Source organism: Eurytemora carolleeae, unplaced genomic scaffold (assembly GCF_000591075.1).
Source record: "Eurytemora carolleeae unplaced genomic scaffold, Eaff_2.0 scaffold876, whole genome shotgun sequence".
Taxonomy (NCBI): Eukaryota; Metazoa; Arthropoda; class Copepoda; order Calanoida; family Temoridae; genus Eurytemora; species Eurytemora carolleeae.
Window position 1 is genome coordinate 115,060 of NW_019396779.1, and position 24,264 is coordinate 139,323.

General features: G+C 33.7%; 3 protein-coding genes across 3 annotated transcripts; 1 reads left to right on the forward strand and 2 right to left on the reverse strand.

The window, feature by feature from the left end:
• Window positions 1-2,675: 2,675 nt before the first annotated feature.
• On the reverse strand, window positions 2,676-6,991 carry LOC111708611 (uncharacterized). The gene is made up of 5 exons (XM_023482036.1): window positions 6,422-6,991; window positions 5,790-5,932; window positions 4,108-4,219; window positions 3,234-3,372; window positions 2,676-3,153 (listed from the first exon to the last, which is right to left on the reverse strand). The coding sequence occupies exons 1-5, from the start codon at window positions 6,661-6,663 to the stop codon at window positions 3,097-3,099; spliced, it is 693 nt and encodes a 230-aa protein (XP_023337804.1). The 5' UTR covers window positions 6,664-6,991; the 3' UTR covers window positions 2,676-3,096.
• Window positions 6,992-7,002: 11 nt separating this feature from the next.
• On the forward strand, window positions 7,003-12,377 carry LOC111708609 (uncharacterized). The gene is made up of 3 exons (XM_023482035.1): window positions 7,003-8,901; window positions 10,399-10,667; window positions 12,223-12,377. The coding sequence occupies exons 1-3, from the start codon at window positions 7,542-7,544 to the stop codon at window positions 12,301-12,303; spliced, it is 1,710 nt and encodes a 569-aa protein (XP_023337803.1). The 5' UTR covers window positions 7,003-7,541; the 3' UTR covers window positions 12,304-12,377.
• A 3,277-nt stretch (window positions 12,378-15,654) lies between these two features.
• Window positions 15,655-20,236, reverse strand: LOC111708606 (neuron navigator 3). The gene is made up of 2 exons (XM_023482033.1): window positions 19,331-20,236; window positions 15,655-18,949 (listed from the first exon to the last, which is right to left on the reverse strand). The coding sequence occupies exons 1-2, from the start codon at window positions 20,080-20,082 to the stop codon at window positions 16,378-16,380; spliced, it is 3,324 nt and encodes a 1,107-aa protein (XP_023337801.1). The 5' UTR covers window positions 20,083-20,236; the 3' UTR covers window positions 15,655-16,377.
• Between the last annotated feature and the right edge of the window lie 4,028 nt (window positions 20,237-24,264).

Here is a 24,264-nt window from a genome sequence, read left to right on the forward strand (position 1 = left end):
GAAATCAAATTCATTATTTTATGACAGCCATATAATTTATTTTATTTGTAGGGTTAGAATTTTCTGTTGTTTTATCAAAACAAAATCAGTCTGAAATACCTTAAAGGGAGTGACCGGCAATTTATAGTATTTGAACTGAGAATGTAGTATTGAGGAGAAATTTTTTAGGATTCATTTGAGACATATGAAACGTTTTCATGATGTATAATTACTGATTTTGAGCGCAAAGTTGACGTTTAAATCATACATTTGGGTGGTCACGTTTTGAGATTCGATTTTTTTTAATTATTAGACGACGACAAAAAATGTAAAAAAAATTCTACAGTAATTACTAATTAGATGTTAATTCTACAGTAATTACTAATTAGATGTTAATTCTACAGTAATTACTAATTAGATGTTAATTCTACAGTAATTACTAAGTAGATGTTAATTCTACAGTAATTACTAATTAGATATTAAGGAACATTGAAATTTTCTAAATAAATCAATGTTAGAATCAATTATTTCTTTTTCATCATTATATTAAAACTCATTATGAATTTGTTCGCAGATTTCTTCAAATTTACAAATGTCGTCGTTTCAATAAATATTACAGGAAATCCAGAGAAAATGTTTTTGAACAATAACTGAATAAGATTGCTTATTTTCGATGATGATAATTAATTTTTATTTTCTCAACCTGTTCCTAAACAACTAATTAGCTTACTTTAGAATTTTTATCACATTTTTTGTCGTCGTTATTCAATAATTTTTTTAAACCGATTCTCAAAATCATCTCTCAAAAATGAACAATCTATGAGGATTTTAAAGATTGAATTTGCGCTCTTGCTAAACAAATATGCACCGTAAAAACGTTTCATATGTCTCAAATTATTTCTAAAACATTTCTCTACTACGTACTACATTTCCAGTTCAACTAACATACATTGCCGGTCACTCCCTTTAAGTCGCATTACACAATATAACAGTGCATACCGAAAAGCGTTAGCAATGCAGAAAAGAAATGATGATTATCACAAATCACAATACGATATTTATTATCATTGATGGTAATTCTTTGTGATTATCTTCTCAAATATGTGAACAGTTCCTTTAAAGACAGGTTCAGGATTGAAAACGTTAAAAAACGTTCGTGTTATATTTAGGTACGCATATCAAGGACATATATTAATGTATAATACGCCATATTTCTGTATAGGTAAGTCGTAAACATGGAAATAAATAATACAGTGTGATCTTTAGGAAATGTAAGTAATTAGAATTTGAGCAATTCGCGCCCATCTTCTATTTCAACTTTTAATTGTGGTTCTATCTGTGAACATCTTCTCTTTGATTAATATAAAACAGTAACAACAAAGATCGCGGAGTTAATAATATTTTTTGCGAATTTTCAACATTTTACAAAAATCAAAATTTGTAATTTTGAGCTTCTATAAACCTTCCTAGGGTTCATGTGAGGTCCCAAACAAAATTTGGGCCCAATCGGTTCAGCCGTTTTGACGTTTATTGGATACAAACAGACAGATATGCAAAGTAATATGCAGAAGGCAGAAAAATCTGCAAAGAAATAGTTAGATATCCTCGTATATGAGAATGCGCAAAGCATGCTTTATTTTGTTACATTTAATAAAGATCATACTGTACCTGATATACATTTGTATAAAGAGAACCTGATGATAAGGGGATAGTTAAAAACACATTGCTATCCATTACACTACAGGGTGTCCCAATAAACATGGAAAAGGCTGAACTGAAAGGGTCCATTTTTTGTAGCAACTAACATGACCGAGAGAAATTTAAAAATATGTATGAAAAAATATCAATTTTTAACGATATCTGAAAATTTATGAATTTAAACAGAAAAATTCGCCAAAATTGCCGCTTGAAAATCAACAGTTAAAAGCCAAAATTATTACTAGCATCCAATATTTTACTTTATTATCATACTTAAGTTGTATTTCAATAAGCAACACCATTTGTTTCAAAATTACAAATTACAAACATGAAACATCTAGGTCGTCAGCTTATGCTTTGTGAGTAACCCTGTATTTGAATACTAAGGTCACAGGGTTCTTCGCCCCTCTCTCATTCTTAATTTTACATTAGCTTTTTGCTGTTTATCTCTTTCTTAGTCCTACATTTTAAATAATTAACAAAACATATTTGTGGGTTCTCATGTATTCATTGGTTAAGTTTAGTCATAAATATTAGGCCATGCAAAAAAGTTGTACATGATGTGTTCTGCCCTTTTGACGTTTTTGGACACAATCCATACCAAGAATGTAATGCAAGGAAAGTTATTTCAGAAGTGTACACATCTTTTGTACTGCAGTGTACTGTCTCTGAGCCCGAAATTTAAAAAAGTATCGTTGAACGAAACTCCCGGGTTTCCTTTTTGGGGTCTTAACATTTGTGTAGATTTTTATTTAAGAGATCCGAAAAAATGGTAAAATATGAAGAAACTAAATAAAATAATATTTCAAAACAAATATATCGATATCCACAAAACTGGGTAAACCCATTTGTGAAACCCGGGTTCCAAAACTGGTTTTCATAACGATACCATGTCTTAAGTTTTGGGCTCTGGGCGGTAATGTAAACACAAGACGTATGTCAAAGCCTGACATGTGATCCATCTTTCACAAATAAAATCAATGAAATATTCTGGTCANCTCTAAGGTTCTATAATATAAATCCTTCATGATGTAATGAGTATTTTATGTTTACTCTAAGGTTCTATAATATAAACCCTTCATGATGTAATGAGTATGTATATTATGTTTACTCTAAGGTTCTATAATATAAATCCTTCATGATGTAATGAGTATTTTATGTTTACTCTAAGGTTCTATAATATGAATCCTTCATGATGTAATGAATATATTATGTTTACTCTAAGGTTCTATAATATAAATCCTTCAGGATGTAATGAGTATATTATGTTTACTCTATGGTAATTCTATGATTTTAATCCTCCATGATGCAATGAATACTAGAATAGTTTATGTTTACTCTGAGGTTACTCTATGATATAAATCCTTCATGATTTAATGGTTACTATAAAGTTACTCTGTGATATGAATGCTCCATGGTTCAGTAAAGCATTGTATCTCCGGTTTGCTTCGCTGGTAAACTCTCAAAGTGTTTTGTCTGAAATATAAAAAGAAATATAAAAGGTTTTATTTTTCTTTAAATTCGTTTTCGACTAAAATATTATTCAAAATTCTAACCTTCTTCTTGACGACTGGGTCCCAGGTTGCGTATGATATTATCCCAATGTTGATTAAGTAGCAGACAGTAGCGATTACGGTTAACCAAAATGAATATCCGTAGATTGCCATTCCATCACTTCTCCATCTACCCTCCTCTCTGTAAGGTTTAGAATAAAAATAATTATTGGATAAAAATCCCACAATTTCCAATGATCAAGATCTCATGACGATTCGGCGAATTGATAAAGTATTCAGATTTTAACAAATTGCATGATAAAAGTATTTTCTATTTTTATATTGAAGAATTACAGGGATTTGGTACTAATATCAAATGATGTAAAACTCATCCACAAACCATAGTTGTCAAAAAAAAGTCTAGTTTTTTTTTATAATGTCTGACAACCTAAACTTTACTTTGATCTAAAAGTAAGATGTGACTTTAATTCTAATTTGCAAGGGCGTATACAGGGGGGGGAAGGGGGGCAGTGCCCCACCTAGACCTGTAAAGTGGGGGAAGCGTATCCCCCCCCCTAGAACTGAGAGCTATCACACTTTTCAAATCTGAAACTGAAGAGTGAAGAGTTTTAAACATTAATTTGCTGTTTTTTCTACTAGCTTTATTTGATGGAGAAATGAAGTAATCCTTGTATGTTAATTGGACTGTATAGTGTATGTGTACCTTTAAAGAAGCCAAATGTTTTGAATTTATGGTTCAAATTTTCCCCCCCTCTGAGGTTTAGACCAAACAAGATTAAAATCACCTACACCCTGGTTAGACCAGGGTGTAGGTGTTTATCGACCATAAGGGTCTCTTTACTTCTTGTAAAATCTCATTGTGAACTCCATATATCAGGTTTGGATTAAGAAAAGATCGAATGCCGCGTAAATATACCTGTCCTCTCGAATAAGAACGTTGTGTGTAAGTTTAGTGTAGAACTGAACCATCCAGGTAATGAAGGCTGCTAGGCTAGAGAGCATAGCCAACCCATTGGTCAGGTACAAACCTTAAACAAATATTTTATTGGGACAAACCAAAATTGTATAAAATTAAAAAGGGTTTTCTATCTAAGCGCAAATCATGAAAAATATAATCTTAGTATTTGTCCAAATCGTTCTTTATAAATATTAGGTACTAAAATTGTAATACGTGACCCTTTCAGTAACCGACACTGTATTGATATATATGGTGACCATGGCGACTACTGTATGTAAATAAAGAAACATCTTTACGCTTCTTTTATTTTTCCTTTCCACATTATCCAGCCATTTTTTAATCATATCATTTAAAATATTATATGTTTCATGCTAAAAACCCAAAAAGATACTATTATTGTGTGAAAATGGGATTTGTAAGCAAAGAATCACTGACTTAAAGAACAAGTATTTTGATTCAAATATGATGAGAAAGTTTGTACTTGTTCCAGTGTGTGTACTTTGTTATAGTGCATAAAGATAAAAACAAGAATATTTCTACTAATTTCCAGAAATATTTCCAAGAAGTTTATTTTATCCTTCTCACAGTATCTTACTAAACCTACTTTTAGTTCATCCTACTTGAAATAATTTTACCATTAAAGGGACTGTAAACGAATTTCCATGTGACCCTCCTAATGAAGAGCTGCATGTACGATTTACAACAGAACCCTTTAATTCTTTGTCTGATAAAGATTGAATGAGCTATTCATGTTTCTCTTTAAGAAATTGGATTATTTTCAATTATGGTTTCCCTTTAAAACCGTCTTACAGTTAGGAAAACTACAATATCTTCTACATTTTTGCTGAGATAAAGGTTTCAAGGGTACCAGCCCCTGTGAATCGTGAATGCCCTTCTTTAAATGAAAGTTCGCTTAAAATTACAACGTCAGTCTCTCTAAAGAGAACATATTTTATAAAATATTTAATGTATTTAAGCATATATAATCCAATATTAATTCGAATAAAATATTTCAAACAGATTATTTGAATTCGAATGTCTTTTACAATTTAAATTACGTTTAAAACATTTAATTCCTCCGTATAGCAACAACCATGATGAGTATTAATTAATATAGGCTCTAGGGTCATTGAAAGCGAGACCTCTCATTTAGAAAGGGACATGCTCAATTTTTAACAGTACCCTTGAAATTTTAATCTGGTCGATATTATAGCAGAAACCATCGTTTGAAAAGTGTTTAATTATGTTAATTTCTTTTTTGTCTCTGAAGCCATAAATTAACTTTTGTAGAGAACCCACAAATTAGAACAATCAGTTTCCAAAAACAAAAGCATGGATATCTAATTTATACTTGTCAGACAAAGCTTTTAAGGGTGCAGTTGTGAATCTGATATGCAGCTCTATCAATGGAGGGTCCTTTAAAACTACGTCCACTGCAGTCCTTATACAGGCTTTCTATTTCTAGGAACTGGTTTAAAAATTAAAAAGTAAGTCAGACACTCGCAAGAAGAAAATTCATTTCTAGACCAAAAAAAATAATTCGTTTAATCAATTCACTAGTTGCAAACATAATTTCAAAAAAGCAGTAGTTGATTAAAAATAATGCAAAAAGTGCGTGAAAAAAGTTTCTGTTTTGTTACCTGGAACGTGACATATTGCCTCTATAGGGTTGTACGCTGTATTGACTATGGCGAGTAATGAGGCGAATATACCGAATAATATTCCGCCGGAAACCAGAGCTATTGTAGAGATATACAGCTCATATTGTAGGAAGCTTCGCTCTCTGAAACAAAACAAACCATTAAAAAAAAAACATTCAAAAAATTATAAACTTTATTTTCAATGCAGTAAAAACCATGCAGCCTATTTTATATAATCTTTCAAAAATATAAATTCGTTAATTGGAGATAGTAATGTATTGAAACATATAAAACGAGGTTTCGAAAGGACAGTGGTTTTAAAATGCATTCATTTTTCGATCTACGCAGACGCTGTGTTTATAAAACCTTAATTCATGGAATTACCGAAATGTGGTTCGCATGTTTCTGTACCTTAAGTTAGATATGGAGATGTTAGGCCACGTTTAAGTTTCTTAAATGTAATCAAAATTGTGAAAAATTCCAAATTGTTACTTTAAAAAAAGCTCAGTTAAAGTAGCACAATCATTACATAAGTAATTGACAATTTATTAACCATCAAAAATTGAAATCATGTTTCTTACGGCACCCTGTACAAAGAAACTTTGTTCTTAGATTCTTAATTAATTTCTGACCTGTAGAGAATTTGAAGCATATTCATTGGATAGTATCTATCTCCGAGTCCGGAGTTTAGATGTCGGGATCCTTGGAACAATCCAAAATTAACAGTTCCATTTGATTTCTCACTAAAATCTCCTTCCCGTCTGCACCCCGCCTCCACCCAGTGTTCTGTACCCAGTGCTGCTCCAAGCAGAGAGATACAGAAACAACTCACGAAAAAAGTGACAAATATAAGAGAACGTTTTTTAAAGTTCATTATTATTCTTTTTGTTTTCTGGTTTACATAGTTTCACGTCCTTACCCTTGGAATTCACAAACACTACACACACCTTCTACCTACCTGGGTAAATAAAGGAACTCAACCTAACACAACATTAAGAAATTTTTTTAATATTTTAACCAAATTTCATTTCAAGATTAGGTTTACAAAAGTCTAGAAGGGTGAAGGTAAAGTAATATTTGTGAATGATGATATAAGGAAGTGAAGAAGATTTGTAAACTTGATGCTGGTGAGTTCCTATCTGATGGTTGTTGAGTGCTCAGGTAGAAAGTATTGGTTTAGGATGGTTCGCCTCCTGGTAAACCATCTACCTGTATTCAGGGGTAATCATTCTTCATTCAGTAACCGGCCACTTTTAATAGAAATATTCACCCTGGAAGATCTATCTTTTTTTCAGAAGGTTTTGAAAAGAAAGGGTTAAATGTATCATCTATGGCATATGTTTGTTTAAAATAATATTGGTCATTTGTCTCAAAATATGGATCTGATGATGATGAAACAGATTTTATCATCAATGTTCTTCCTAAACGGATGCTCTAGCTGGAAGATGGTGTTTATGTTTTGATGTTTTGCAACCCATTCCTTCTAGAAGGTTGGTTGAGTAATGTAACCTGTGTTAACCTGTGCCTTAGGGTACTAGACCTAAATCTTAAATTACTCCAGTACAATCCTAAACCCCTGGTGCTCAGGGTAGACCTGGAGCTTGTGATCCTGAAACTTGACAAGTATCCTAAACCCTGTTTACACCGGGTGTAACTTGAAATATTCTATCTATCCTAAGCCCAGTGTACTGTTTACACCGGGTGGAACTTGAAATATTTCATCTATCCAGTGTACAGGGTGAACCTAGAGCTATGAGGATAAGTAGGGAGAGTATGGAGTCTAGAACTCTTGAAGATCTTAAATCCCTGAGCAATGACATATCTAGGCTTGAGGCAGAACAGGAGAGCTCAGATATAGTTTTTATCACAGGAAGAGAAGAGACAATCCATTTCTGTCATCTCTCAATATTTCGGATCCGGTGTCAAAATTTCCAAGATGTACTACGTACCTCCGAATACATTAAAGGAGGGAAAGAACCTGTAAAAATGATCCTAGTTCAAACCAATGTTTTTAAAAGTTTTAAACATTATTTGTACAGTGGTAGGCTTATACTGGATAACCTCAACATATTTGAACTTTTAAAACTCAGTGAATACTTTGGAGTTTCTAGTTTATCATGTTTAAGCCTTAGTTATGTAAGTAGTTCGCTTACATTAAGTTCTGTTTCTGATCTATTAAACCAGTGTATCATGGTGTTCAAAGACGATGGCGCCGGAAAAGAAACTTTAAAAATGTTGGGAAATTTTGTTAAAGAAAATCTCATAGCACTGAGAGATAGTAAACGGTTAAAGACCATCGGCAAGGATGGAATGATTGCACTGATCAAATCCGGAGTTCTTCAGCTTGACGAAAACGAGGTGTGGAGACTTTGCATTGAATGGGCGAGATTGCAGGTCGGGATTGACGAATCTGTTTCTCCCAAGCACTGGCCGGAAGACCAGCGTTTACAAATCCGATTAGTCCTGGACGGGTTGGTTCAATGTATCCGGATTCTAAATATAGACTCTGCAGTGTTTGAGGAGGAAGTTGAACCGACCGGAGCTGTACCTATTGAACAAACCGTTCATAGATACAGACATTCAACCAACCAGGATAGTTTTCAACCTAAACCCCTGCATAAAACCAGCAAAGAGGTTTCACCCTACCTGGATAACAGGAGGATTCTCCAGGACGGATCCAGAGGAGAAGAAGATACTGAATCGAGGACGAATCCAACCAGTAAGCCAGGAAGCAGGGTAGAGTGTACTAGAGCATTTCCTCCATCAAGACAAGATCTACGCTCAAGACAAGAAGAAAATCAAAGGTTGAGATTAGCAGAAGATCTGAGTAGACTCAATCCTAGAGTAGAGTTAGATCCTAGACAACATACTTACCAGAGATCAAACCAGCAGAACCCAACCAAACTATTCCACGGATCCTCAATTCTCTCCGCTATGGGGACGGAGAGTAGTATCTCCTACTATGAGAAGGTTTTGAATGGATGGGCTGGAACTCCTAACCAGGCCTGGACAGTGATATTTAAAGGTTCGGAGCATGCTTTCTCCGCTCAAGCTTTTCACAGGATGTGTGATGGCGCAGCTCCGTCCTATGTTATAGTAAAAGCAGACACAGGTCAGTTATAAATATTCATGTAGTTTTTATTCGAGCTAATATACTAATATATATATATATATAGGGACCAGAGGATATATGTTTATATATAAATATGACGGGCGGATTTTAGGTAATGTCAATTTGGTAATGACAATTTGGTAATGACAATTTGTTAATGACAATTTGGTAATGACAATTTGGTAATGACAATTTGGTAATGAAAATTTGGTAAGCTCACAAAAGTGACAATTTGGAAATGACAAACTGGTAATGACAATTTGGTAAGGCGACAATTTGGTAACGACAATTTGGTAAGCTCACAAAAGTGACAATTTGGTAATGACAAATTGGTAACTACAAAAAAGTGACAATTTGGTAATGACAATATGGTAACAATTTGTTGATAAAAGTTAAATTTAATTCAATTTAATGTTTAATAATTTGCTGTTTTTCACATTATTTAGGGTTAGGTTAGGTTAAGACAATTTCTGGGCCGAGCGCTGCAGCTAGGATGGGCTAGGGGGCCGAGTGCTGCGGCCTATTAAATGTTAAATAATGTGCTGTTTCTCTCATTATTTTGGGTTAGGTTAGGTTAAGACAATTTCTGGGCCGAGCGCTGCGGCTATAATGGGCTACGCTGCGGGCTATTAAATGTTAAATAATGTGCTGTTTCTCACATTATTTTGGGTTAGGTTAGGTTAAGACCATTTCTGGGCCGAGCTCTGCGGCTAGGATGGGCTAGGGGCCAAGCACTGCATCCTCTTAAATGTTAAATGTTGATTTAGATTATGAAAGGGACAGTTTGGTAAAGTAACATTAATAACTTTCTAACATTGAGTTGTAGTATTTAAATCCTTCTGAATCTTGTAACATTTTGCCACCCTAGAAGGGGTGATGAATAAGTAATCTATGATCCAAGTCTTCTCTTCTTGCATTATATGACACAAGTGCAGGTTGAAACTTGGTTTTTAGAAAATATTGCGAATTTTACAATTATGTTTGACGCATTTCTTTTGTGCAGAAATAAAAGATTTTTAGAATCAATTTTCTTCAATTGAATATAAAAATTAAAATTAAACAATTTTACATAATTTCACTTTTATTTCGCTTACCAAATTGTCACTTTTATGACGGTACCAAATTTTTATTACCAAATTGTCACTTTTTTGTTGTTACCAGTTTGTCATTTCCAAATTGTCACTTTTGTGAGCTTACCAAATTTTCATTACCAAATTGTCATTACCAAATTGTCGTTACCAAATTGTCATTACCAAAAATCCGCCCATCATAAATATGTCCCTGTAATCTAGGTTGTATTGGTGATTTATATACTGATATCCCCTGATGGTCCATGTATATATTTATATATCCTTGTTAGATAGGTTGTATTGGGGGTCGATACACTGATAGGAGTCCACCAAAAATTTCAGCCCATTCGGTCCAGCCGTTTGGGCGGACGTAGGCAACATATATATGAATGTCTTGTTTTATTATATAGATATCCATGCAATCTAGGTTGTATTGGGGGTGGATACACTGATATCCCCTGGTCCCGTCCTGTTGGTAAAGGAAGATATGTTTCCTCTGATAAATCATTTCTCTTCTCTCTCCATAATCCTGGAAGATCTCCGGCAAAGTTTGAGATCAAGAAGAAACTGTTTGCTGTATCTCATCATCCAGAGTGTGGTCCTGTATTTGGAGCAGGAGCTGATCTATTTATCTGTGATGGTTGTGATCAGCAGGCTGATAGTTACTCTAACCTACCTCACAGCTATGACGGACAGGTAGTTCTAAACCAACCAACCCCCCCCCGGCCACCGGCTCCCAATCATAAACCCCATTACATTTAAACCATTTAAGAGTCTGCGAACATGATTATAAATGGTCCTACATTTAAAAAGTGCCATCAATGACTAACAATGCGGTATCCTATGAACTTTTCGAAGATGAAGACATATTTTTGTTTTTCTCTATTGATGTTGTGTTTTGAAAGTAAAACTAGTCGTAAATTTCTATTAATTGGTTAATCATATCTTTTATCAGATAAAAGTTTAAATGTTATTCTAGAACATATGGAGTGGAAGAGGGGGGGGGGATTATATGTTTCTTTTAAGCTTCAACAACTACTTTTCGTCCCTTGGGACAGTTATGTAAAATAATCACCCGTTCTGCAAAGTTTTCGGGAAAAAAGTTATAATTATTTTTATTTACAATTACTTTTTCCGGAAATTAAATTTGCCTAACCACGGGTCGGCCTCGACCAATTTTGTCTACAAAACATCTCTCGCTGCGCTCTGGATGTTTTGTAGACAAAATTGGTCTCGAGAACCCGTGGTAAATTAAGATTCCCTTAAGTCCCTGTAGAGTATTTGTAAATAAAAATAATTATAACAAGCCCCCCCCCCCTGATTATATTCTGTATGTCCCTGTAAACAAAGACCAAACAAATAAATATTACGAAAATAACTTCCTACGCCAAACATATCTTCTAATCATATGATTCTGTTAAATTTCACCTTCTTAAATTATTCTCTTTTTATTAATCAAAATAAACAGATATTGATAAGAATATTAAATTTTCATTAACAAAAAATTTACATTTTGAATTCGTAGAAAAGGAGAACATTTTGTTGCAATCCGAAAGAAATCCTTTCACGTAAAGTATATTTCAACAATTTGAAATTAAAAGTGCGTTTTATTAAAAATTCATTGTTTTTTTTTTTAAAGAAACCCTTTGACTGAAACCGGCCAAAACTAGAATTTAAATTTCTCTAATTAGAAATGTTTATTACTTCAAAGATTGAACAAAAACAACTAAAATAACCAGTTTTTTACCTTTCTAGAATTAGACCGTTAAAGAATTGTAATGTAATATTGTTAATTGTCAGTTAAAAATTAAAACTGGTCAGAAATGATACCTGTCTGCAATTCCTCAACTCGATTTCCACAGTGGATTTGAAGCGATTTCCACAGTGGATTTGAAGCGATTTCCACAGTGGATTTGAAGCGATTTTGTGCTTCTATCTCCTGTTCGATCTTTTACTAGACGAAAGCACCACGGATATAGAAATGTTGATGAGATTAATAATTCATAAGTTCTAACCACGTCTTAAGTAAAACTTTGAATTAAGTAAACGTAAGTCAAAGATTTTTTCTTTTTCCTGTTTTCGAGAAAATTTATCAAATCAGGAACCGATAAACCGCCCACCACCGGTTCAAATTTGAATCGCCAATTTACATCCTTCCTTAATATTCAACTTTAAATTGGTGGTTCAAATTTAAACCTGTTCAGCAATGTAGCTCAAATTATTTAAATTTTAATCTGTTTTGGTATTGTAGGGAGCTGGTCCGGAGAGTTTGTTTGGAGATTATAGTTTCAGTATTGACGAATACGAGATTCTTGTTCCTATTCAAACCTGAAGGACTTTATCAAAATCAAAATATTATTTATAAAGACATTATTATGAAATTAAGAAAATATGTTTATTATATGTATACAGAATATGTAAAAAATATATTATAGAAACTTATCGTGTTATTTGAAAAAATATAAATACTTAAGAAAACATTGAATCTTTGCAACCAAATGTTGTAGACCTTAGATATTTCAAACTTTCAAATCTGTCAGATCAAATAATATAAGCTGAAAGTACAGGGTGTCCCAATAAACATGGGAATTCAGTGACGAATTCGACATCGTTCTTGTTATGAATTAACATTGTACTACCTGATTTCAAAAGCCATATTATTATGTCTGCTAGAGTTTATTTACAGGGTGTCCCACATCAAATTAGACCGCGTCAATGGGTCTAAATTACGATTTAGGGGACAAATCAGAAAATTTCAGAAGAATGAATCGTTTTGAAAAATTTAATAAGGCTAATAGAATTTTTTTCTTGCAGAAAATGCTAGATTTTTTGAGTATTATATGTGTATTTTGGCGTTAAAGATTGGAGAAAGTCTAATATGATATGGGACGCTCTGTATGAAAACGGTAAATGGCTGTAAAGATGTGTATATAATGTCTCCGCAAGATGAACAGTGGAGACGGACAAGTTTACTCTGTTTGTAGTTTATATACTACAATTTTCTTGTTTTACTAAGTACAACCGTATACAGTCAAAACATAAACAAATCTAATGGTAGATGTCAAAGTCTACTACAGTTAACGAGAATACAATGTTACTTTTGCTGAATCAATATGTATTTATAAGTTCAATGAATGCATTCCTTAAAATGTTTTAATTATTTGAGTGCTGACTAATTATCTACTTCAATGAATGTATATTTAGTTGAGATTTCAATATGCATACTTTGTTTCAACAAAAACGATCAAACAAAATTATCAAACATTATTTTAAATTGGCTCATAATAAATTTTCTTTTGTGTTTTATTTTAAGCTGAACCATCATACATTATTATTTTGTATTTAAAAGATAAATACTAAATAAAATTTTAAAAATGTGAACATAGCAGACGAAAATCTTACGGATTACGCTTTCTCAGTAGGTATCACTAAACTAAATCAAAGAATCTATTTATAAATTTGGCTTGTCTGTCTGTTTGTCTGTCTGTCTGTTTGTATCCAATAAACGTCAAAACGGCTGAACCGATCGGGCCCACATTTTTTGTGGGACATCTAGGGACCCCAGGGAAGGTTTATGAATGATTGAAATTTTAAATATTTGTCTCAATCAAAATTTGATCGTCATTAAATTTTTTAAAATTTTGAAAATCCACGACATTTTTTGTGAAAATCCGCGAATTATTTTTGTTTTGTTTTACGATGTACACAAAGAGAACATGTTCACAATTAATTTAGAAGACGGGCGCGAAGCGCCCTCTAAGGCTAGTTATTTAAAAAGACGATATCGAATTCGTCCATCAATTCCCATGTTTATTGGCTGCAGAGATATTAGGATTAGAAAATTTCAGTTTGTGGCAAAAACTTAGTTCCTTTCTTTTTTGACACCAGGGATTTTAATCATACTTTCTTGTATACGTATATTTGTTAATGTATTCCTAATAGAAAACAGAGTAATTTGTAGTAGTTTGGAGTTCACCGCTGTAGGTCAGGAAGTACAGAAAGTCCCAATAAACATGAGCATTGTGTGACAATTTATAAAAATCGTCTTCAATCTCTGCTATTCAATAAATAACAAAGTTTGTTAGTAATTAGTATTGATAAAAATATATTGCACTGAAAAAAATCAATTTTAGTCCAGGGGGCGGCCTGGGTCGATTTATTTCCTTTATACTTACTTTGGTGTACTTACCTTGGTGTACTTACCTTGGTGTACTTTGTACAAAGAGATTAATGAATTCTAACTGTAGGATGGTTAGGTGTTAGTTATCTTCTCTTATTGAATTAATGTAGATGGTTAGTTCTCGTGAAAGTATAAAGGAAGACGATATTTTTAATCTTCCTTTCTTTGTTAGAGAGAACCAGCATTATACAATTATAAATTCATTATATCCAAGGTTGTATGTAAGGTTAGATACTCTAGATGAGCTCCAATGTACGTTAAATGCCGTACATTGGAGCTCAAACCCCTCATATGACGTGCACTTATTAGTCTAAAGAATAATGAATATTGCGGCTCAATAAACGTAAACGAAATCTAAAATTAAAAACTTGAATCAGAACAGAAAACTTGGCAACATTTGTTGAATGTGATAAGTGTTAATTTAGTAAAGTTGTAAGCGATTATATCAATACAAAAAAGACGACTTTCGAATTAAATTTTAATGTAAATTAAGCTCTGTTAAACAGCGTGGATACTCAAAAACATAGAAGTCAAGAGAATTTAACAATTAAAAAAGATTCTGCTTGATTACTTGTAAACTTGTAATTCGAAGAAAGCTTGTTAACAATCAAAACTTTTTTAAAAAGTCGTCTTTATTGTAGTGAAATCATAGCTTACCACCGTATAAAAGGATTTTGAGCGTCTATTGCTATGAAGACGACATTTCCCGTCCATTGGATCGCATCTAACCTTACTTTACAACCTTAATTATATCTTTTCCTTTGAATTCATTCACATTAATTTGCAAGATTGTTAATTTATCATTACCGTTGATTTCAAACATGATGTTTTTCCGATTCTAAAAATTTTATATTCCTTGTATTCCCTTTATTTTTAATTCCTATTCATCGGTTTTCATATTCATGATATTCCTTTTTATTCTAGTTTTCATTTTATTCCTTTTCTTTCTTATATTTATATTCCTATTCTCTAGTTCTAGTTCTCATTATGTTCCTATTCTCTTGTTCTAGTTCTCATTATGTTCCTATTCTCTAGTTCTAGTTCTCATTATGTACCTATTCTCTAGTTCTAGTTTTCATTTTGTTCCAATAATCTAGTTCTAGTTCTTATTATGCTCCTATTCTCTATGTTATATTTCTTATTATGTTCCTATTTTCTAGTTCTAGTTCTCATGTTCCTATTCTTTAGTTCTAGTTCTCATTATATTCTTATTCTCTATGTTCTATTTCTTATTATGTTCCTAATTCAGTCTTTCGCACAAACTCTAGTTTTCTAATTCCTTTATCTTTGCAACTCAGTTTCGTAGACATTAGATATTCCAAACTATGAATTTTCTGAGCTCAATTAATCTAAGTTTAAAATAAAATTTTTTTCCACCATTAGGCTGCAAGGGATTAAAATATTTGAATTTGTAGCAATGACTCAATTCTTTAAATATTTTGGTTGATTTGCATCAGTTGTCTACTAAAAATCTTATCTAAAATGAAATAATTATGCATAGCATAAATTGAGAAATTTATTAAATTTACTGTTCACCCAGAAATATTTTAACAGCGACTAGACAAAAGTTTATAAAAAATGCATCACAGCCATGTATATAGTTCCAAAAAGAATACCAAGATAAAACAGTTTCTGATCCAGCCCTGATAAGGTTCAGGTTTGGATTAAAAACCCCATATCTCATTTTACAAACTTACACCTAACAAATTATTCCTAGATTTAAAAAAAACGTACATGTTACACAAAAATACAGATTTACAGACAAGAAATTTTACTAAATAGGTCAAGTTTAAGTTATAAAAAACACTATTCTCAAAGAAATAAAGTTTTCTCTCTTATCCTTTCCAAGTTCTTTAGTAGAAAGGATTACTGAGCAGAAAAGTTGAAGAGAAACCTCTTAATTCCGGGTCCTTAGATCATTCAGTCTTCATTAGGAGAACAAAACTTGAGCTTAAATGAGAAAGATAAAGAATATAAATCAGGGCTCATCTAAAACAGACAGATATTATTCTTCCTCAACTAAGAAATGAATTTTGGGTTGGATTTTCTTGAACATAACGATATTCTGACACAAGTGTTCGATCCAAGTTCTCTTATTGTAAAAGATAACTGTATTATATTCTTGGACCTGGTTCCCATGTTTTTATAGTTTAGTGCAGTATCTAGTGTTTAATCTAGATCTTTGTATTCCCAGGTTCAGTATTTACTCCGGGTGTCCCCCTCTCCCTATAAATCTCCTGACTCTGTGTTAGCTGCCTCCTGTAAAGTCATCAACATATTGAACAATGGATCCTCTAGAACAGGATTTCCAAGAGATGTTCTCGACACTGGTCTCAGAGGTTGGTTCATATCAAACCCTACATCTCCAGGATGAATATGAACCAAGGTATCCTGGTCTAGATGAAGATTGGCCCATGGCCAGGATTCTAGAATGGCTTGAAGAGGATCTTCCCACGAAGCTCTCTTCCCGTACATCTGTAAACCTTCCCTGACAGAGTCCAGCATATGAGGAACAATCATAAGGTTCCATAGATTAATAAACCAGAGTTTAGACTCCTGTGGATCCGTGGGACAGGATATAAACATACCTGGGCTAAGGGTGGATTCAGGACTACAATGTGACTCCAAGAACTTATTTATGCTTAGAAATGATTTTGAAACCCATTCAATAATTCTAGTACTGTCTCCGTTATGTGCTCTGGTTTCAGCTTCCTCTAAGAGCAGTTTTTGCCTCAGATATCTGGCCAGAAATCCTCGAACAGGTTCTACGTGGTTTGCGCAGAGAATCCAACGGAAACTATGTTTTAGCTGAAGATTGGTTGAGCTAGCTGATCCAGCTGTTTGAACCATGGTACCGATAATAAACGGGCATGACTCCGTACTTGCTTTAAGACTGGAGCTTAGTATTTCATCCAGATCTGGAGCATACTGTAGATTATCTAAGATGACAACGTGTGGTAAACTGTCTGCTCTATTCTCCGATTCCAAATTTATCCTGACAAGGAATTCTCTGAAGGAATCCAGATTACCCCTTTCAAGTTTAAAGATCTCAACCCTGGGGGATTTTCCCCTAGAGCAAGTTTTAACAAGAAAGTTTGCAAGTTTATCCGCAATGAATGATTTCCCTGTGGCCGAGGGCCCGGAGAGAATGACTCGTCTGTGTTCCTGGAGAAGGGAAACATATCTCTGCAGGATTGATTTAGGAGTAAGTGTCTGGAAAGCAAGAGAGTCAACTCCCCCACCGCTCTCTCCGCTGTGCTTCAGAACTATTTTTATACTGTTCACATCCCCTATCAGATATCCATACGGCAGTAATTCCGGATTACCCCCACCCACGGATCGTGATATTTCTCCAACCTCGTAGGAAAGAATGGATTCAGCTCCTAATCCAAGGTTTGTTACAGGATCAACACGCATTACAAACTCTTTAAATAATCGTTCTACTAAACTATCCAATAGCTCCCAGCTTAGTTTTCCACTGGCAGCAATGGTTCCGATCTTGACAGAGTCGACAGGTTGAGACTCCGAGATTTCGACCAAGATTGAAACAAGTTTACTGTCTTGTTTATTAGGATCCGTGGTTCCAGATAAGTCTAGAGTAGAAGGGCCTGATAAAACACTTGTCTCCGACATTGCAAGAGAAAGTCTTCTATCAAGATCAGGATCATGAGAAGTATTGAGAGAACTCTCCGAGGATCCCAGAGACTTGTGAACTACCTGGGTGTGAAGTTTCTCATTATCCTGCCTCAGGTTCATCAGCTCCGTCTTCATCTTCGTCACTGTATCCTTCAAGGATTCTAACTGATGAGCGCTGGAGAGAGCTTCCAGTCTGGTCTCTGTCAGTAATGTTTCTTTCTCAATTAGTTGACGCTTGAGCTCAACAACAAGCTCGGGGTCCAGCTCTTCCTCTCCATCATCTCTCAGGTCGGAGGAGGATCGAGTCAGTTTAATCCTTGTGTCAGAATTTAAATCTGGTGAATCTTGTTCTAAGTCTAGAGCTTCCGTCATTCTTGTTATAGAACCATCATCACAGTCAGACACAGATCCTCCTTTACTCTTCATCTTAGACCTAGAAAACGCTTTGGAAAAGGAGCTTCTAAGCCAACCAGATCTTTTTGGGCCTCCCGGTCCCTTCTTCCCTCTCTCCCTCTCGTCTCCTGAGTTTAGAGAAGTGTTAGAGTGTGCTGATGACATGCTTGTAACAGAATCTGTAGACATCTGTCTCATTAACTCATTAGGTTCTCTCTCCGCAGATTTAGCGGCAATTAGTCCTGCATCTATACCAGACTGTCGAAGAACATCCATGGTTCGTCTCAGCTCACCTAGTTCTGCATCCTTCCTCTCTGCAGTCTTAGTTATCTGCTGGAGACGAGATGTCATGTTTGCTAAACTTTGTTCAAACGCTGAGACAACATGAGCGTTTGTGTTCAGTTGATTAGTTAAAGACATGACCTTATGTTGCTCTTCAACAAGTTCACGCTGAAGTTTTGCAATATCAGCGTTGGTTCTCTCCTCCTGTGTAGAATATACAGAGGATTCATTGGATACTAATGACAGGTTGGAACCATTAAGATTCTCTGGGGTACCATCTAAATTGTTTTTATGTTTTTGTTTTCCAGAACTTGAATAAGAGGGAAGACTGGAGTACTTGAGAGAGGATGGAGCGGGGGATCCTAGATCCTGAAGGATGGTTTTGTCTCCGTGTAGTGGAGAAGATGGTTGGGAAGTAAACCTACTCCCAGAACCTTTTAACAAGAATGGAACTCCGTAGTACTCCGTTTCCTCTGGTTTTGACAACCTAATAAACCAGGGTTACCGATATGAACTAATTATTTCTTAGGTTCATGGAAGCAAATATATCCTTACAATACAAACAGGGGAAACTTAAATATTTTTCAAATATATCCGAGAAGCTGGATGGGAAGGGATCCATTAAAACAATATTTGGATTAGGATTGAAGAGGAATTTCGCTTTTTAAGGGAAACTTCGAGATTCGAAGAACTATTTTGCATTTTTCTAACAAAGAAACAAGATTGGAAAACTAGGAGAAAATTCAAGATCTTTTCTTGTATTTTCTTGAAAGAAACCTTTTCTTTAAAGTTAGAGAAAACAACAATGGAAGAGAAGCTAAGATGTTAAGGACGGGGGGAGAATATTGTTCGATTCGGTAAACCATTCCTAGAATAATTTCTTGAAGAGGAAATCTTCCCGGTAGGGTTTCTCTGGGTCTCCATATGATGCACCAAAACATTAGCCTTAGTTAAACTCTGAGAGCGGGCATTCTTTATCGACGATGAGACGGAGTTGATTGACTCCGAGCTCCCGAGCTCCTCGTGATTACCCCAACCTGAATATGTGTTGGCAGGTTGGAGCCACTGATACGGACTCTGAGATACTCCTCTTAAACCCTGTAGCTCGGAGTAGGTTGCGTAGTTAGAGTCACTGATGCTACCGTCAGTTCTTTGTCTTTGTTGTCTCTTCTGTTGAATTTGTCCCATGAGTAAACCATAATTCAGAGCTGAGGTTCCCTTCGGTAAACTCCGGGAGTTATCTTTACCCGGAGAGGATTTGAAGTTTCCGTGTATATATTCAGAATCACTCACAGCGTCATATCTCACGGATACAGGTTCCTGCAGAGACAGTTTTTGTTGGCGCTCTAAACTACCGCCCCTGGAGTAACTATGAACTGATCCTGGATCCTGGAGAACTAAACCACGATGTCGAGAAACATTTCTCCTGTTCCCAGTCGGAGTTCCTGGCATGGAAGCAATCCCTCCCTGTCGTCCTGGATGCGTGTTCATGTCGTTCATATTCCTTCGCATCATCATGGGAGAGTTCCTGATATGTTTCTCCGCCTCTGTACTCTGTCTCCGGAGATACTCCTCCATTGCTTGCTCCTGGGATGTTAGAACTCTTCTACTCCGCTCCATAGCTGCTCTCCACTGCTCCTTCTCCTTACTACCAGATAAAACTAGTTTACCTTGCTCCGGGTTCCCTGGTTTCCGTTTCTGTTCCGAGATTTCGGTTTGAATACCTGAAATTAAAGATTACATTTTACTCCATTACATTAGATTAACTATATTAAAGGTTTAGAGTAGGATAACATTGAATTAGATTTAATTAGATGTAGATAAAGATGGATTCGGTTAAAAATTAGATTAAAGTTTATGAGATAAGATTAGAATAAACTACGATATACCACATCCGATTCAATGTCCAGGATAGGTTTATTGTTAAATATTACCAGAGGATACCCAACAAAGAGTTAAATCCAGAATAGTATAGAAATAGAAATAGAAAGGTTTGAAGCAAGAAGTATAAATGATATTGGATTCTTTAAAGTATTCAGCCTCCGACCTAACTCAGTACAATGTTGAGTGTACAAATCCTACAAACTGTATTGAGAAGAGAGGAGGATAATTTATATTGGGAAGAATAAGGAAGAAACCATGTAGAAGGAGAGAAAAATAAGTAAAAAAAGAAAACGAAAGAAATAAGATGAATTGGAGAAGGAATAAGATGAAAGGAGAAATAAAGAAAGAAGCAACAAGAGATGGAAGAAAAAAATGAGATGGAACCAAAAATTAAGAAGGATGCAAAATGAAAATGGAAAAGAAACTACAAAATGAAGGAGAAAGGAAATGGAAGAATTAAACCGGGATAAGAGTATATAATAATATATAAGGGAGGAGGAGGATAATTGATAAGCTTGACAAATATATTTGATTTCATTTGTAATTATATCCACCATAACTCCACCTGAACGTGGCGTATAATTGAACTGACAAACCCACATCAATATTCATCTAATCAGACACATAGTGACCCAGATAAACACCTCCCTCCCTCCTCCTTCCTCCCCCCTCCCCTTCAGCTCACCTTCCTCCTTCACTCATCCATCTACATCCTCATTTAACCCTGTTCACCTTTCCTGATTTTATGAATTTTGTTTTGCTTGAAAAGTTTGAGTTTATCAAATGTCCCAGCACCCAAATATTGTGCATAAACACATCCATTTACAGATTTTTCTAAGAAAATTAATAATTTAGTCTGGCGGTGAAAGATTAATTACTAAAGCTAAATTTATGCTTCAAAGTGTTTATAACTAAATATGACAAATTGCCTTTTTTGTTGGATGGCTACAAACTGCCGTATTTTTAACAGTAATAGCTTTAGTTTTTGTATATGCAAAATTTGTTTTTAAAACTTGTGATTAAATGGAGTAATTGCCCCCAAACATGTAAACATGAAACATATTGCATAAATATATATATTTAGGATTCATATTTGAAGTTTCATCCAAATTAATTAACCCCTTTTCCTAGCCCCAGACCTGGTATATACTTTGTAATATAATATATTAAGGGTACATTGAATGATGAAAATATTATTATTATTTAATATTTCTGATCTGTAGAACGGAAAAAGTTAAAAAGAAAAATGTAACACTTCGTTAACAAGAAGCATTTGATGTTTAAAACTTTGTAGAAATGAGATTTTCTGCATTTTTACTTTCTACATGATTTGTATTTCAATAGTTGTGCATTTTTCTGGAATTATTTTCAGTGTTAAAATTGTAATTATATCATTACAATTACAAAGAAATTGAGTCTTTGCCACAAACTCTGATTTCTAATTTCTATATCTTTGCAACTCGATGTCACATGACCTTAGATATTTCAAACTTTTAACCCTGCTAGATATGATAATCTAAGTTTGAAATATTAAGGGTTTTCATCATCAGGTTTTCAAGATATATGGATAAGAAAATTAATGTTTGTTGTTAAGATTCAATTCCTTTATCAAGAGTTTGATATAAACGATGTTATTCAAAACAATTCCGATGAATTTTAAATATTTTTATCGAATAATATTTTGAGCTGAAATGCAATATCAGCTAATTACAACAACAATTATACATAATTTCATTACTGTTTTACTGATCATAATTGTTAAAAAATGCCTATAATTTGGAATATTGAAACCTATATTTATCAACTGTATTTATTAAGTCTGCCTGCAAATTTTAAACAGAATTTTAAACATGAATTTGTCCAGGAGGGGGAGGGGGGTCAGCAACCGTTGGGGCCTGAAAACTCCCTAAAATCCAAAGATGTCACTGATCCCCTCTGAATATGTAAGAGTTCGGTTTTATGAAGCAGTATTTTTAGAGAAGAATTTCGTGGATTTTTCCGTCCAAATTCCTTTTCTCCTTGCATCAAATTGAAGTTACAAAAAAGAAACATAGAAAACGGGGCACAAATTTCTTGGTTTAATATAAACTACTCCATGTCTATATATTTGAACAACGTCAGATGCTTTTAGATAGATAGCACGGCATTATGACGTTCAATCCATCGTCGGCATTCCTATGGTTCCTAATAATTCAAGTAAAATGTGATAAATCATGATTTTAGATCAAGATGTTCGCAAAATTTGTCTTAGGTTTAATTCCCCCCGGGGATCTTGCACTCATCCTTTACTATATATTATATATTTTCTAGGATATTCTGTATATTATATTTATTCTAGGATATCCTGTATATTGTGTATATTCTAGGATTCCTGTATATTGTGTATATTCTAGGATATCCTGTGTATTATGTATATTCTGGGATATTCTGTATATTGTATGTATTCTAGGATATCCTGTATATTGTATATATTCTAGGATATCCAGTATATTGTATATATTCTAGGATATCCTGTATATTGTATATATTCTAGGATATCCTGTATATTGTATATATTCTATGATATCCTGTATATTGTATATATTCTAGGATATTATGTAAATTTCATCTTTCTAGGATATCCTGTATATTATATTTATTCTATGATATCCTGTATATTGTATATATTCTAGGATTCTGTATATTGTATATATTCTGGGATATTCTGTATATTGTATATATTCTAGGATATCCTGTATATTTTATATTTTCTATGATATCCAGTATATTGTATATATTCTAGGATATCCTGTATATTGTATATATTCTAGGATATCCTGTATATTGTATATATTCTAGGATATCCTGTATATTGTATATATTCTAGGATATCCTGTATATTGTATATATTCTAGGATATCCTGTATATTGTATATATTCTAGGATATCCTGTATATTGTATATATTCTAGGATATCCAGTATATTGTATATATTCTAGGATATCCTGTATATTGTATATATTCTATGATATCCTGTATATTGTATATATTCTAGGATATTATGTATATTTCATCTTTCTAGGATATCCTGTATATTATATTTATTCTATGATATCCTGTATATTGTATATATTCTAGGATTCTGTATATTGTATATATTCTGGGATATTCTGTATATTGTATATATTCTAGGATATCCTGTATATTTTATATTTTATGATATCCAGTATATTGTATATATTCTAGGATATCCTGTATATTGTATATATTCTAGGATATCCTGTATATTTTTTTATTTTCTATGATATCCAGCATATTCTATATATTCTAGGATATCCTGTATATTGAATATATTCTAGGATATCCTGTATATTGTATATATTCTAGGATATCCTGTATATTGTATATATTCTAGGATATCCTGTATATCGTATATATTCTAGGATATCCAGTATATTGTGTATATTCTAGGATATCCTGTATATTGTATACATTCTAGGATATCCTGTATATTGTATACATTCTAGGATATCCTGCATATTGTATATATTCTAGAATATCCTGTATATTGTATACATTCTAGGATATCCTGTATATTGTATATACTCTAGGAATATCTGTATATCTTATATATTCTAGGATATCCAGTATATTGTGTTTATTCTAGGATATCCTGTATATTGTATATATTCTAGGATATCTTGTATATCGTATAATATTTTAAAACTGGTAGGCTTCCAGAATATCCTCTCCAAGGGTTAGGATCCAGATGAAAATAATATTTTAAAGTAGGGACGATTATTTCCCTAGTATAGACCAGGTGTTACCGAGTACAGGGGCTCCCAAGGGACCTAGATGCAGAAAAGGGGGGATGAGATGGGGTGGGGCGTATTTGATGTTGAGAAAATATAAATAAATGTAATTTCTAACACTAAAATG